This window comes from Lipotes vexillifer, unplaced genomic scaffold (assembly GCF_000442215.2).
Source record: "Lipotes vexillifer unplaced genomic scaffold, Lipotes_vexillifer_v1.1 scaffold1049, whole genome shotgun sequence".
NCBI lineage: Eukaryota > Metazoa > Chordata > Mammalia > Artiodactyla > Lipotidae > Lipotes > Lipotes vexillifer.
This window is the reverse complement of record NW_006799027.1, coordinates 2,271,911-2,288,643: the sequence shown is the minus strand read 5'-3', so window position 1 is coordinate 2,288,643 and position 16,733 is coordinate 2,271,911. Positions and strand designations below refer to the sequence as shown.

The 16,733-nt window shown below is 35.9% G+C and overlaps 1 protein-coding gene across 1 annotated transcript in view; it reads left to right on the top strand.

The window, feature by feature from the left end:
- LOC103080477 (selenoprotein O-like) overlaps positions 1–16,586 on the top strand; it is a 27,787-nt gene extending 11,201 nt beyond the window's left edge. Inside the window, exons 9-19 of the mRNA XM_007471366.1 lie at positions 186–255; positions 1,013–1,085; positions 2,551–2,634; positions 3,430–3,559; positions 6,737–6,781; positions 6,894–6,975; positions 7,077–7,169; positions 9,072–9,151; positions 10,192–10,235; positions 13,638–13,717; positions 16,464–16,586. Of these exons, the coding sequence (XP_007471428.1) occupies positions 186–255; positions 1,013–1,085; positions 2,551–2,634; positions 3,430–3,559; positions 6,737–6,781; positions 6,894–6,975; positions 7,077–7,169; positions 9,072–9,151; positions 10,192–10,235; positions 13,638–13,717; positions 16,464–16,586 (904 nt within the window). The remainder of the gene's footprint in view (positions 1–185; positions 256–1,012; positions 1,086–2,550; positions 2,635–3,429; positions 3,560–6,736; positions 6,782–6,893; positions 6,976–7,076; positions 7,170–9,071; positions 9,152–10,191; positions 10,236–13,637; positions 13,718–16,463) is intronic.
- Positions 16,587–16,733: the final 147 nt, after the last annotated feature.

Sequence of the window (16,733 nt, the reverse complement as noted above, 5' to 3'; positions counted from 1 at the left end):
CCCGTGTCCCCTGCATCGGCAGGCGGACTCTCAACCACTGTGCCACCAGGGAAGCCCTTATTTTACGTTTTAAAATTCTAAGCATGCATCTAATGAATTCATGAATGTCAGGAGAGGATTGAGATGATTGGATACTCAATACTGTATTCTGAGGAACACTGATGCTATCTCCCCTTTATCTCTAGGATGTTATTAGACTTCATCATACAGGAACACTTCCCCTCAGTAGATGTCAAGGAACCTAACAGATATTTGGTAAGTTTTTTAAAAGAAAGGACAATACTCTGTTTTCTATCATTGGCCGGCCACCTTAGTGGTTACAACTTAGCACTTAAAAATCTAAAGTTAAAAAAGGAAATGTAGAGCATTTTGAACGTTTTGTTAAAGAAAGAGACGATGAACCACCTTGTAAACAAGACATAGATAAGGAAGTTGTTCTGTTTGAAAGGTATCTAGAAAAAGAGAACAGGTGCGACTCCATCCTGACTATATACATTACTTTTTGAGCAGCATTTGTAACTTGGTCACATACATTGTTTTCTCACATGTTGGATATATAGGTATTTCTATAGTAGTAGTTCTAAAATAAATACATACATGATAGGCAAATGTGATTTTCTATTCTTGTGGAAAGTTTTTGATCTTCATTAACTTTTTCTTTCTTTTAACAGCCACAGAGAAGGAAATTCCTTTATTTTTCTTGGTGACTCATTTCAAAATTTAATAACGCATTTTGCTTACATTTAACTCCCTGTGCTGAATTCTAATGTTTTTCCTTTTCTTATTGTACATGAAGAAAACCTGGTCATAATACTGTGCCTGAGCCTTGTATATATTATTTCTGGATCAATAACTCTATGTTCTTCCATTGTTTTCTTACATGTACTACTTTCCATCTCTTGAGTCATCTTTTGGCCCACCTTTGAGAAGACCTTTTCATGTTGGAAATCGGAAGATCCTAAAAGAACATATGTTACTGAAAAATCTGAAAATTTTCTAAATTTCATTTTAGGGTTTTTTTTCTACTGCGGTGTCTGAGACGGCACAGCTTATTGCCTTGTGGATGTCTGTTGGTTTTGCTCATGGTGAGTTTTCTACTGACATTTCATGCTTCTGATGAGAAAGTAGAATTAATTTGTTGAAGCAGAAGACTTCATTTTTGTGTATTTCAAAATATTCCTGCCGATGAGCAGGAATAACATTTATAATATATGAATTTATTTTTAGCAAGAGAGAAACAACTTTCTCATGTATAAAATGATTTTGAACGGAACAGATACACAAAATAGAATAAGCATACTCGACCTGTTGATGTTGTTACCTGTAAAGCTTTTTAACCTTGTGAGTATATATTATGTTAGGTCTTTTAAAAGCTTTTTAAAAAACCATTAATCATAAAAGCACTACATGCGTATGGTAAAGAATTTAAATTTAAAGAAGTGCATGTGAGTTCTGTTCTCCAGGAGAATCATTATTAACCAGTTTTATCTCAATTCTTCTAGACTTTTTTTCGATGGTATTCATATATCCCCTACAAAAACAGTAGGGCTGGCTTGTGTGTGTCTGAAGCCATTCACTGTGTGGGGTTACCTTGGAAGGAATATCTGCCTGAACTAAGAATAACTGTCTTAAAATAAAAGCAAGTCACATATGTACTAAGGTCTCTAGATAAATGCCAAAGGGGGATTCCACATTGTAAAACTTCTTGAAATCTGCTTTAATTACATCCTCGCTGGGTCTCACTGTGGTGGGTGGGGTGGTGAGCAGGAGGGTGTTTCAGAGGTTTTGGTGTTATGAACTGTGCGGCAGTGACCACCATGCAGTTATATCTTTACATTCTCGAAGGTGAGTTTCTGAGGATAAACTCCTGAAAGTGGACTGGCTGGATTCGAGTCTATATATGCACTGAACATTTTGATAAGCAGGGTCATCCTGCTCTAAAAAAGGTTGAAACTGTCTACACTGGACACTGTTGCCACCATGCCCAGCTATCCTATATTGGGCTGGTGTATGCATTCCCTGCCTCTCTCTTGCCTCACACTCCGCCCCCATCCATGACCTGCTCCCCCACCTAGGAGGTCACACTCCCTCCCCACACACTGCTGGTGGTCTGCAGCTAAGGACTGTTATGGGGTACATATCCATATTTTTACCTTTTCCCCCTCTCACAACCTTTGAAAATTAATTAATGTTGTTTCTTTAGTAGTCTCAATTCCATTCCAAATAACATATATTTTTAAATAAATGCTAGAACTTCCAGATAAATGAGAGGAGCTTTCATTTCTTGGACTTTTTGTTCCTGTAGTATTTTACATCTTTGGTTGTGGAGGAAGTATACAACGAAAGGCTAAATTTAATTTTAAAATACAGTTTTAATATATATTAAGCTATTTGACTTCACCAGTTAAACTTTCAATTGATAATTCGTTTCATTTCTAAAACAAATGCATTTTCATTACCTTTCCTATTCTGTATAAAATTTTATACAGTTAAAAATGCTTTATTATTTTATTGTCATGTTTTGGGCATCTTTTGTTGTTGTTGTTTTAGGTGTTTGTAATACTGATAACTTCAGTTTGTTATCCATTACAATTGACTATGGTCCATTTGGTTTTATGGAGGCCTATAATCCAGGTATGTATGATTTATATGTATATTCCTTATTTCACTAAGAAAATTATCACTGGTTTATTTTAGATAAACCATTATAGCTAACTCAGTAGTGGGGTGGTAGAAAGAATTGGGTTCATTCATAAAACGGTCATTTTATGTGCTACTCAATCTTCCAGGTGCCACAGGGTTACAGTATTGAGTCCTTTGTGGTCTCTGCCCTCAAAAAATGACATATTAGAGAAGATGACATGACGGGAGGAAGGGAATGTGTTGTCAGACAGACGTGGGTCTGAGTTCTGGCATCTGATCCTTAATCTGTGCCCTTGGATGAGTAACTTAACCTCCCACTTTACTAATCTGTAAACGGATCAGAGCAGGCTTTGTGGGGGACATGCTATCAAGCTGGAGTTTGAAGTACATGTGTGATAACCTGGAAATTCTTGTAGGTTAGAAATGTATTCCTCTATTGGGCAGATAATCATATTTTAAAAGATTTTCATGTGCATGGGTATTAAGTATTTACATTACTTTGAAGTTAAGCGTTTAATGTCAGAAAGATTTTTATCTAATATATGTAAATTTATTAAGTTTAAACTTAAAAACGAAGAAAGAGGGACTTCCCTGCCGGTCCAGTGGTCAAAACTCTGCGCTTCCACTGTAAGGGGCATGGGTTTACTCCCTGGTCAGGGAACTAAGATCCCGTATGCCACGTGGCACGGCCAAGTAAATAAATAAGTAAATAATTTTTTTTAAATGAAGAAACTATCTATTATAATTATCCCCACTGTAAAGCAATAGTATTTTTGCTCTAAACAGATTTTGTACCAAACACATCTGATGATGAAAGAAGATATAAAATAGGAAATCAGGCTAATATTGGAATGTTTAATTTAAACAAGTTGTTACAAGCTCTAAACCCATTACTGGATCCTAGGCAAAAGCAACTGTGAGTAAATCCTAAATCTACTAATTAAATCTGTGTGAAAATATATTTGTATAATGATCATGTTTTGAAAAGCAAGAAACATTTTAAAAACCATACTATTTAATCTTTAATAACAAAGGCTTTCAAACTATATATATGTGTGTATATCTATTTTTTGGGGGGGGGTACCATTTTGGCTTTTTTCCATAGTTATCAGGATAAAGTGTTTTCCTGTTTATTGCTTTTTAGGTGCTGTGAAATCATGGTTTATTTCTTCTCTGACCCAAGGGTTATTTATCACTGTGTTTCTGAATTTCTAAGTAGTTGGGCTTATTTTGTCCATATTTTTATGATCAAAGAACATGTTTGGTAAAATCTAGTCAAAATGTGTTACAGTTTCTTTATGGTCCAACATAATAAATTTTTGTACATATTTCATGATCATATAAAAAATGTGCACAAACCTTTTAATATATCAGATTGAATGTATTGAGTATATTATTCAAGTCTTTTATGATTCTGTTTATTTTTTATCTATTAGATAAGTTTGATTCATAAGAGATGTGTATTAAAATCTCCCACTTTAATTGTATTTTTAGCAAGCAATTTTTTCTAATTGTTTTGAATTTGTGCAATATGCCGTTATTGGTACATACTGATTTTTTTCTTATATTTCCTTCAGAAAATGTGCCATTTATCCTAATACAGTGACCCCCTTTATCCTGGTTAATACTTTTAGCTCTCAATTTCAACTTATCTGATATTAATATTCATGCTTACTTTTGTTGTATTTGCCTTGAATCTCACTTTATTTTTTTTAATCTTTATCACTTGTTTTAAAGTATGTTTCTTATAAAAGTAAACAAAACATAGTCAGGTTTTAACTCAATGTGATGGTTTCTGATTTAATAGACGTATGTGGGCTTTTCACATCTATTATAATAATTGACTTATTTCATTCCTTCTGTCTTACATTGTGTTTTATTTTACATATTAGTTTCCCCCTATTCTCCTTACCTTTTTATGATTTGAGGAGCTTTTCCATTCCTCTCCAACCCCCAACTTTGATTTGGAAACTACTGCATCCCCCACCCCTCATAGTTATCTTGTTTTTCTGCCACTTTCTCTACTGTTATATGAGAACAAGTTTCCAAATATTTTCCCTCACTAAGCTCCTATTTGCCCTTGTTTTTCCCTCCATCCCAATGAGACCTTTAGAATGCTTTTGTTTTACCTCTAATTACCCAACTGCTACATTTTGCTAAGATAGTTTAATATTTTGAATTTCAGACTGTTAGTAGGTTTTCCCTTGAAGTATCTCTCTTCTATTTTGAGTCTTCGCCCTTAACACTCCACTCCCCTCCCTGCATTTCTAGTCACTTTACTGCTTACTAACATTGTTTTTATTATTTTTTTAAATTCCGTCTTGAAGTCTCTGCCTTGATTACTTTCTTAAGTATTTGACTCACATGGGGTATATAGGTGACATACTTTCTGAAATCTTACGTAACCATTAAGATTTTCATTTTACTCTGATTGAGATGTAGGATATTAGATAAAGTATGAATTCAGTTGCTTGTAACAGAAATTCCAAATAATAGTGGCTTGAACAAGAAGGACATATATTTTTCCCTCACATAAACGTATGGTAATTCATGTTGGTAATTCAGGGCTGGTATGGGGACTCAGTTGTCTGAGTCCCAGACTGCTTTTAGCTTTCTATGCCACCATCCATTGTCTGTGGCCCTCACGGTCTGAGATGGGACCATCTATCACATCCATATTCTAGGTAGGAGCATGGAGAAGAAAAGAGGCAAGTCCTCAATATTGAAGGACACATTTCAGAATTTATACACATCACTTCCCTTATTTTGCCCTGGCCAGGACTTAATCATATAGCCATATACATGTAGTGGCCTTATACTGTATCAACTTAGCTAAACTGGTCAAAAAATGCCCTTCCCTGTTTGGTCACGGGTTAGGTTGGCCACAGGAGAAATTGCCAAGATCTGGAAGGCAGAAGAGAAGCAGCAGTGTTTACACCCAGAGGGCTGGTATAGGGTTGGGCACTACTGCAGCTCACATGCCTTGTCAGGGGCTGGATTTGAGCAGAGGCTTGAAGGAGTAACAAGAGCAGCCACAGAGATATGTGGGGGAAGAGGGCTATAAGCAAGGGAATAGCCTGTGCAAAGGTCCTGAGGCAGGAGTGTGTGTGTGTGTTTAAGGAACAGCATGAAGGCCAGGGTAGCTGTAGCAGAATAATCAAGGGGAAGAGTCATAGGAGATAAGGTCAGGAAGGTCAGGGGAGTGGAGCTTCAGAGTGTGTTGAGCATCTGTACAATTTAAAATACATTAAGAATGTTAAGAAATAGACAATTTGTTTAAAAATGGGTTTAAGGTTAATAACTTTAATTTTTAAATTTTTATGAAGTATTTCACTGTTTTCAAACATTCAGGCAAATAAAATGTTATTGTATTGGGTGAAGTATCTGTAATGCATTATTTTGGGTCTAAGATAATTTTTAAAATACGCCAGGGCTTCCCTGGTAGCGCAGTGGTTAAGAATCCGCCTGCCAATGCAGGGGACATGGGTTTCAGCCCTGGTCTGGGAAGATCCCACATGCCATGAAGCAACTAAGCCCATGTGCCACAAATACTGAGCCTGCGCTCTAGAGCCCGCATGGCACAACTACTGAAGCTCACGCACCCAGAGCCTGTGCTCCGCAATAGATAAGCCACCGCAATGAAAAGCCTGCGCACTGCAACATAGAGTAGCCCCCGCCTATCACAACTAGAGAAAGCTGGTGTGCAGCAACGAAGACCCAATTCAGCCAAAAATAAATAAGTAAAATAAATAAATTTAAAATAAAATAAAATACACCAATAAAAGCCATTTATATAACTCTTTTGGTATTATAAAGACATATTAACATTTATCCTATAAGCTAATTGTATATAGTCATATTTCAGGAGTTACCTGATTTGACCTGTACTGTATCCAAATCTTTGAGACAGTAAATTTATATTGACAGTTTTCTCTAAGGTATGATATAGAATTAAATCACTAAATCAGAATCAGTAGTATGTAATCGAATGCTATTTAATGTATGAGAAGGTTCACTTTGTTCATGTAAAATGTAATTCAAGAATGTTAACATTTAAGCAAGGTTTAACGGTGCTGTCTTTTTTCTCCCTCAGTGCTGCTCAGATTCTTGAGGGGTATCCCATTCTTTATGATACAAGGTTTGTTGTTTGTTTGTTTTAACACATATTAAAGCATCCTGCTTGGTTTGAGGGCAATTCTTAAAATAGTGAGAAAGTTAACAACAAATCAAATTGACATTTCTCCTTTTAGATTTAGAGAATTGTTCAAAGCCAAATTGGGATTACTTGGAAAAAGCAAGGGTGATGATGATTTAATTGCATTTCTCTTACATGTGAGTTTATCATTTTATCTCTTTTTCCTGATTAACATTTGAATGACTATTCCGTATATTCTTCAACAATTGAGGTTGCTAAATGTAAGTATTTTCATTAGCTCATGGAAAAGACGGAAGCTGACTTTACAATGACATTTCGGCAGCTCAGTGAGATCACTCAAAGCCAGTTACAGGAGCTCAGCATTCCTCAGGTATTAATTTGTGACTTTTGGCTTTTTTCTTAACTCAGTTTTCTTTAACAGATTTGTTGAGGCATAATTTACATACCCTAAAATTCTACTCATTTTAAGTGTACAAGTCAATGATTTTTAAATAACTTACAGATTTGTGCAGTTATTGCCACAATTCAATTTTAGAACAATTCCATCACTCTGAAAAGATCCTTTTTTTGCCCATTTGCAGTCAATCCCCCAAGCAACTACTAGTCTACTTTCTGTCTCTTTTCCCTTTCTAGACCTCCCCTGTAAATGGAATCATATGATATGTGGTCTTTTGTGTCTGGCTTCTTCGCTTAGCATATTTTTGAGGTTCACCCATGTTGTAACCTGTATCAGTGGTTCTTTCCTCTTTATTATTTTTAAGATCTTTTAAGTATGTCTTAAAATATTATTATTTCCTCTTTATTACTTTATTACTCCCTTGTATGGATGGACCACATTTTGTTTATCCAGTTACTAGCTGACAGACATTTGGGTCATTCCTACTTTTTGGCTATTGCGAAAAAATACTACTGTGAACATTCATGTACCGGTTTTTGTGTGAACATATTTTCACTTCTCTTGGGTAGATACTAGGAGTGGAATTTGCTGGATTGTTTAGCAAATTTATGTTTAATTTTTTAAGAAACTGCCAAACTGTTACCAAAATGGTTGTTCTTAATTCAGTTTTAAGAAAGGTGTTGCCTTTTTTTTTCAATACTAATCTGCTACATTTATGGAATAATATGGGTATTAACCAGAAGACTCCCACTTATTATAGATTTTTAGAAACATAGCTCTATTTATAAGGTGTAAGTCTTTTATATTGCAGTCATTGTTTTTATTATTTTTCAGATGAAAATCTAGCCATATTTTTTAAAATTTCAATTTCTTCATTATATTTCATGACTTCTGTGTTAACTAAAAATAATTATTTATATATAAAAACTATTTGTGTATAGTTCTCACAGGTATGTAATAGCCATAAATTACGTTTTTAGGAGTGATTTGAATAAAAGAATGTCTACCTATTCAGCAAGAAATCCAGCAAAATGTTAACCAATAAGCATCTTTGATATAATTTAAAAATTATTAATGAACTATCAGAACTAATTATCATTTAATGTGAGATTTAACATTTAACATTAAGTGAGACAAAGTAATGTTAAAGTGATTTGAACGAGTTCTTGACAGATGTTAATATTTAAATTACCGAGTGTTGGGAAAATTTGAGAGATCATTACACTTTTAATCATTTTAATAGTTAATTTCTGTGTCTTCTGAATTTCAAATCTTTTTAACTCCCTAACTCTTAACTAGAGCTAATAGCTTATTTGTGTTCCCTTAGCCTTTATGTATATTTCTGTAACACTTCTAAAATGGCATTGGCTTATTTGTTTACACACTTTCCTTTTTAAAAGCAGGAATTATGTCTTATTAATTTTTTTATCCTTCCCAACTAACATAGTTCCTAGCACATAGTTGACATTCCATAAATATACGTTAGATTAATTAATAGATAGCTAAATAAAACACAGTTGCAAATTAAATTTTTTAAGTAAATTATATATTAAGTGAGTTTTCCCTATTTAAAGGAAGGGTTTTGATAATGTAAGTATTCATATGTAATGTCTCTTTATAAGAACTATGTATATTTTTTATTTCTCTTAAATCATGCCATTACATGGATCTCCATGAATTAGAATTTGAGTTGAAAGTTATATAAAGAAAAGGAAAACATTATTCCTTTTTAGTACCACTTCTACTTGAAATAGAGAACCTTAAGAGAAATCTGGGTGTTATAAATTATTGTTAAAGTACATAATTTAAGGGACATGAAGTTAAAATAAAGTGAACAAATATTAATAAGCAGTCTATTACTGTATTTTCTTCTAGCAATTCTGGGCACTGAAAATGATCTCAAAGCACAAACTCTTTCCTGCCTGGGTGTCCCAGTACCTTTTGAGACTGAAGAGGTAAGGTAACCTAATCATTTCTTGAGAAAGCATGTAATGTATTACTTTAGCATCGTCAACCCATCAGATTCCTCACTTCCTTTCCATTTTTCAACATTTCCTTTTTACTCCTGGGAAGTCTGCTCTGGCTGAGGAGTGTCCGGTAACATCTCACCAACGCAGAGAGCACCCTTCTGTTCACCTCAACGTTGATAATGCCATTCCCCTGTGTCCTGAGCCCAAGTCTCCCAAGCCTTGAAGCTCTGGAGAGAGAGCTCCCCAGGCTTTCATCCAGTGTCTATAAATTATCACATCTTATACAGTCGTCAGAAGTTACTTTGCTTTGTTAACTGTCACAATGAATCGGAAGCAACAAACATGAAAGAGTAAAGAAATTGTAGGTAGTAGTAGCTGAAGAGAGAGACAGGAAAACCACAGGACGCACAGGAGCAAATAGCCTGTCACAGTTTAATGGCAGCTGAGGGCTATTCATAAAGATGACCCTGAGTAATGAAGAACAAGTTAAATTATTTTCAGAAAACTATGTTTTAAGATAAGGAAAGAGAGGTGCCAGAGAGTTTCGATTTTTATTTTTTATTTTTTGCTGTATGCGGGCCTCTCACCATTGCGGCCTCTCCCATTGTGGAGCCCAGGCTCCGGACGCGCAGGCTCAGCGGCCATGGCTCACGGGCCCAGCCGCTCCGCGGCATGTGGGATCTTCCCGGACTGGGGCACGAACCCGTTTCCCCTGCATCGGCAGGCGGACTCTCAACCACTGCGCCACCAGGGAAGCCCAAGTTTAGATTTTTTTTAGACAAAAGTATTTGTTTAATTGGTAAAAATAAAAGTTTTGGTATTATCTAAAATAACAAAATAAAGTAGTATTTTATATATTGTTTAATCAAACAGGATTTTCTGTCTTCCTGTCAGACACTGATTCAATGTGATTTAAAAATTTTTTTTCAGTATTTGTCTTGTGAAATAATTCTCACCCTTTTGGAAAAATGATATGATTTGGGGAGACAGTGATTAATTCTGTTCTTTGTTCTGTTCATTTTTAGTAACATGAATGATTCAGATTCTGAAAGAAGAAAAAGAATGACAAGTAGGTAATCCTTTTGATTTTTTCAGCTTTAAGGATTATTACATAAAAGCAACAGGAAGTAATTACTGGAAGTAATTACTCCCAGTTTTCAAAACCTGGAAAACTGGAAGTAATTACTTGAGGGAACTGGATTTGTTGTTTTGTTTTTAACTACAAAAACTCTAGATGAGTGTATTTTAGTTGAGTTGAAGTGTCATATATGAGCCTTTCTAATTTCAGATGACTTTTAACTTGATTATGATAGCCCTGCTTTCAATAAGTTTGCATATTGATGTTAAAATAATATGGCCTTGGAGAGACAAGAAAGGTGGTGTGGTTTATGGTGGAAAGAACATGAGTTTTGGAATCTGACAGATGAACCTCATCTTGCCACTTTTTTGCTGTATAATATGAAAGATACTTTCCAATTTTCAAGGCCCTTAGCTATTATAAAATGGGCATATTTTGCAGGGATGTTGTAACGATGAGCAATAATATATGTAAGTTATCTTGTTACAGTGCCTGGGCCATAATACACATATAGTAAATGGTAGTGCTAAAAATAAATCACCTTTATATACTGCTTTCAGTTTACCATGTGACTTTACATTTGGCTTGGAGAAGAAAAAAAAAAGGAAGTTAGGGCTTCCCTGGTGGCGCAGTGGTTGAGAATCTGCCTGCTAATGCAGGGGACACGGGTTCAAGCCCTGGTCTGGGAAGATCCCACGTGCTGCGGAGCAACTACTGCTGCGTGAACCACAACTACTGAGCCCGCGCATCTGGAGCCTGTGCTCCGCAACAAGAGAGGCCGCGATAGTGAGAGGCCTGCGCACCGCGATGAAGAGTGGTGCCCGCTTGCCACAACTAGAGAAAGCCCTCGCACAGAAATGAAGACCCAACACAGCAAAAAAATTAATTAATTAATAAACTCCTACCCCCAACATCTAAAAAAAAAAAAAAAAAAAAGGAAGTTAGTCCTTTTTGCAACATGGGTTCTAAGAAGATCAAAGAAGACAGAAGTACTCAAGTCCTGGAGTACTCTTACCTTACTTAGGACTGGTGTGGAGAGCTAGTGTGTGTCATCAGGGCGGCTGATTCATGTTGATGAAATAAGAGTGATGCTAATACTCCATGTTAAGTTAGAGGATGAGACTGCTTCTTGACTCAGGACACTATTGTAGAAATAAAAGCAAGCTGAGTTTTTACAAGGAAGTGAGTAATCAGTCTTTGGGGCTTAGCATGGATTTAGCTGCCAGCCACTTATGTTCATTGGTGCAATCATACAGAATTTATAGGCCAGCTCAATATGGACTATATCAGCAATTAAGAGAAAAAAGAAATTGAGAGAAGAAAATGTCATGGCTGTCCTTAGGATTTGGATTTGTTTGGTTATGACAGGATGGATGAGATGGTAAGATGAAAGACATTTAGTGAATTCAAGGCTGAAGCTTTGAATTATTTTAGAGAAATAATAAATGCTGAACAGTGTACTCTCAAGGAAAGGAAAAATTAATTTCCACAGTGAGCAATGGGAAAAAGTTCCAGATGAGATAAAAAAAAAATGTACAGAATTAGATAACTTCAAAGAATCCTATGAACAGAGCTACAATTTTCTGATTTCAGGTAGTTTGTATATATCAACACATAATTTGATCCAAAATACTTCTGCTTGCAGCTACAAGTCCCAGCATATTTTAACAGTATTTCGTTGCCAGGTTTCTATAAAGTGTTGGTCAAGTTTGTTAAACTTTTAATTGGGTGACTCCACTCTTCCTCTGCCTAAGTCGACTGCTTCCACAATTTCCCTTGCATGTCAGTTTCCTTTTTGTCTAAGGATTATATATATTTATTGTGTATATGTGTTTTTATTTTAAGAGTTCTGCATGAATTCTTTAAAATTTGGAAGATGCAAACTTGTAGAAAGAATAAAAAGATTCCCATCACTTAACCACAGTTGCTATTCACTTTTCCATGCGTTTATTGACACTTCTGGTCTCTCTTTTTCTGTGTGTATTGATTGGGAGAAAATGTAGTAGTAATCATATTATGGTATAATTTTAGATACTTCTTTTCACTAAAAATAAACATTTCCCCTGACTACTTCATTCTTTATAATGTAACATTTTTAATGACTGCACAATATATCTTTGAAAGGGTATGTAATGTTTCACTTAACCAGTCCCCTATTAATAGGCATTTAAGTTGTTTCTAGTTTTCCTTAATATAAATAATGCTTTTTCATGTTTAAATTTGTTCTCATAGACTATATTCCTAGAGAAGTAGAATTACCGGGTCACAGGGCACTTGTATTTTAGATTATCTGTCATGTCTTGGCAGCTCTTTAAAACCACGTCAAAGTGGAATCTGTATGTTCCCTCCACTCAAGTAACTCAGAAAAATGTTGTTGAGAATCACAAAACAGTGATTTCTGGAGTCCTCTCGAAATTTCTTTTAGGCCAGTGAGGATAAACATCCCTCCTTTCCACCTAGTTGATAAATTATCTTGGAAAAGTCTCATCTCAAATAAAGACATAATTTCTGGAATGTGCCATTATTATAATACATTTTTTTAAAGATTTAATTTTATTTATTTTTGGCTGTGTTGGTTTTTCGTTGCTGTGCACAGGCTTTCTCTAGTTGTGAGCAGGGGCTACTCTTCGTTGCGGTGCGCGGGCTTCTTCTTGCGGTGGCTTCTCTTGTTGCGGAGCACGGGCTCTAGGCACGCGGGCTTCAGTAGTTGTGGCACATGGGCTCAGTAGTTGTGGCTTGCGGGCTCTAGAGCACAGGCTCAGTAGTTGTGGCGCATGGGCTTGGCTGCTCCGCGGCATGTGGGATCTTCCCAGACCAGGCATTGAACCCATGTCCTCTGCATTGGCAGGCGGATTCTTATCCATTGTGCCACCGGGGAAGTCTCTATAATACTTTTTAGTATGAAAAAATGCATGGTTAGTATAAAAAATATAAATTTACAAAGAGTTTTGCCTGCATGTAACCTTTCCTATTTGCTCTTGGCAACAACAGCATTAAGCAGTCCTACTGAGTCAGACCTGAATTCTGTGTTTGAAGATGTTAAAAGCAGCATCTTTAAAAGCAGCAGAGGATGAATCTTCTACTTTCTCCCAGCTTTATAAAATGCTTAGTGAACTGAATACGGTGAAAACCGAATTAATGATGAAACACTGAAAAGAAAAATAAAACATAATATTGCTCATGATGCGAAAAAAAAGTTTTTCCTGTACCATAAGGTGATAAATACTGTACATTGTTTATCAACAATCAGAACTGACTGATGCTGATCATTCTTCTCATTTGAGCCTTCCGGCAAAGTTCTTAAAGGTCATTGTCATTTCAGTGGTAATTTTACATGGCCTGTGTCGACTTAGTAATTATTGTTCCATGATGAACTTTCCCCTCTTGTTTAAGCTGTTAATCCTAGATACGTGCTGAAGAACTGGATGGCAGAATCCGCAGTGCAAAAAGCAGAAAGGAACGATTTTTCAGAGGTAAGTTGGTTGACTTTTCTGAGCTTATTTTTATTAACTTAAAATGTATCATACTTTAAACACACTGATTTTGTTTGCAGACATGCTAAACCATACCTTTGCCAGCACCAGCTTCCCAGCTTCTCATTACCTGGTCTCTCTTTTTTTTTAATCAGTGAATCATTTTCTCGGTATTTCAAAATTTATTCTTTAATGTGTTTAAAATTTTAAATATTCATTTGATATCATATCTACATTATTTGAACCTCTGAGGGTCTGGTTCTGCTAGTCATTGTTTATGTTTAGGGATTTGGGATTTCAACCTCAGAAATCCAGTGAAGCCTGATTTGAGGGTGCATATCTCCAGAGGGAATTAGCTTTTGCATCTACCAGGCATCTATGGCACTAGCAACCTGGGTCCATGAAATGAAATCTTGACATCCGTGAAAATGAATGCACTGGGTCTATACACATCAGCTTGTATGAATCTCACATATAATGTTTGGCAAAACAAGCAAGTGGCAAAGGAATACAGACAATGTGTTACCACCCCAATTTAATCTAAACATGTAAAATCATGTAACAAAATGAATAAAGATGATATCATCTTTGGACAGTGATTGATTTGCAGTAAGGAGGAAATTCGAGTTAGGGAAGGATATTCAAGGCTTCAACCATATTGGAAGCATTTTATTTCTGAAGCTGAGTGGAGGATACACAGGTATTTGTCATATTATTCTGCATACCTTCTTCTATGCCTCAAATATTTCCTAGTTAATTGTTTAAAAATGCATTGCACACAGTGTATTTCTTAGAAGAGGAATAGCCCCCAGCACTCTTGCTGTCACTCTTTTGTCCTGCACTGGAACAGACATTATTAATGATCACGGCCCCCTTTCTCTCTCAAATGGGTCACAGCCTTAGGATCCTTCTCATCACAGCATGCTGTGTAGTCACTACCAACTGATCAGAGTGGGCACGACAGAGAAACTGTTCTTGCTATTTCTAATTTGGAACTTGCATTAACTTTACATTTCAGTAGTTTAATTAGCCTGACAAATCTAGGTTTTCATTTTAGAAAATAAAATATTTTAAGTGTAATCATTTTAGGCTATTAAGGAAAAACAAAGAGAAGGAAGCTAACTCTGTATTTATCTTTAGATAAATTAGTCTAAGCTGGGGAAACTAAACAGTGTTTAATAAGATGTTTTTGTTGCCTTGTTTCACCTTCCTTCCCTCTCTTTTGTTCCGTCCCTGTTTTCTCCCTTCCCTCAAAATTATATTTGAGTAAGGATGCAGTGCCCACCTTGGGTGGGGAGGTGTCTTCCTAGGTTCAAGTAAACGTTCAGATTCATAAGACTATTACAGGCTGCTTTTGGCCCCCCTTAATTCAGAAAGATACAGGACAGAAACATAGCTTACCAGCAGGGCACCATTAGGTTCCTCCTTTGCAGGAGTTCTTGAAGCATCCACGCAGGCAGGGAGGTAGAGCGGTAAAGCTCAGGTGCAGGGGGACACGATCCACACTGGGAAGATGCAGGGGCAGCCCTGGCTGAAAAGCTGCATGTTCTACAGAAACCAGTATCTCTTCTAACAGCTCCATGGGCATAGTTTCCAACATCCCCACAATAGACCTGCCTTATGCCGTGAGTCCCTACACTAAAGAAAGTCCAGCACATTCTATCAGGTGTTTACAGTTCTCCCAGGACAAATGCTATTTGTCAGTCATAAGCCGTGTTGTATGGTGATACAGTGGACATACATATACCACCTTATCAGGTTACCAGGGGAACAGATCCAGAAAGTTAACTAAGGGTTAAATTCTCAAGCAGGAAAAGAAAAAGATCTTGTTATACTTTTAGACCTATAACTCTTTACACATACACCTTGTGTTTACATTCCTGCATCAAACATTTCTTGAGAATTCACCCTCTGCCAGTTGCTGTAGAGAAGTATAAAAATCTATTCACGGAGCTTTTAAACTAGTAGGTAAGATTAGATAGGTATAATATTTATTATATATACTTTTTAAATGGGGGTATAGTTGAAATATAACATTTTGTTAATTTCAGGTCTACAACATAATGATTTGATATTTGTATATCTTGTGAAATGCTCACCACAATGAGTCTAGTTAACATCTGTCATCATACACAGCTACAATTTTTTTTCTTGTGATGAGAACTTTTGAGATCTATTCTCTTAGCAACTTTCAAATATACATACAGTATTATTAACTATAGTCACCATGCTGTACATTACATCCCCACGACTTAATTATTTTTATAACTGGATGAAAATATACATTTTGATCCTAGAATTATTGCTGAAAGAGGTGTGTTTGTTGATCCCTCAGTTTGTACCAAGGGACAAAATTGCAAATGAAGCAGTATGAGTTGCAATCCACGCCCTGGATTTGGAAAGAGCGTAAATCATTGACATCCTTTTATTTTTATAAATATTTTAGAAAATTATAATTCTCTTAATGCTGTGAAGGAATTTAGAAATGATCGGGAAATATATGTATTCTTTGTGATGCTGTACATATTCACTCTCCTGTTTCAGCAAAAAACTACTACTTAAGGAACTTTCTCTGGAACAACAGAAATTTTAAGTAACAGCTGTAGTTGAAGTTTTAATGAAACATAAAATGTTTAAACATTTTCATGCACATTTAAAATTTACCTTGTCGTTTCAGAAATTTAGAAAATTCATAAGGGTCCTGATTAAGATAATCTATATTTATCTACTTTAAATTGTTCACCAGGTCCATCTCCTCCAGCAAGTTCTTCGCCGTCCTTTCCAGAAGCATTCTGCAGCAGAGACAGCAGGCTATTCCTCACCTACTCCTTCCTGGGCCAAAGATCTCAGGGTTAGCTGCTCATCTTAATTTGGGGAAAATCAATTAAGGGATACTTCTATCACCGAACCCAGCATAGAATAATCTATTTGACAAATTCTTAATGACCACCTACATTTTCTTGACAATCCTGCATTTCATAATAATGGTTATATATAAAAACATTTTTTAACCAAA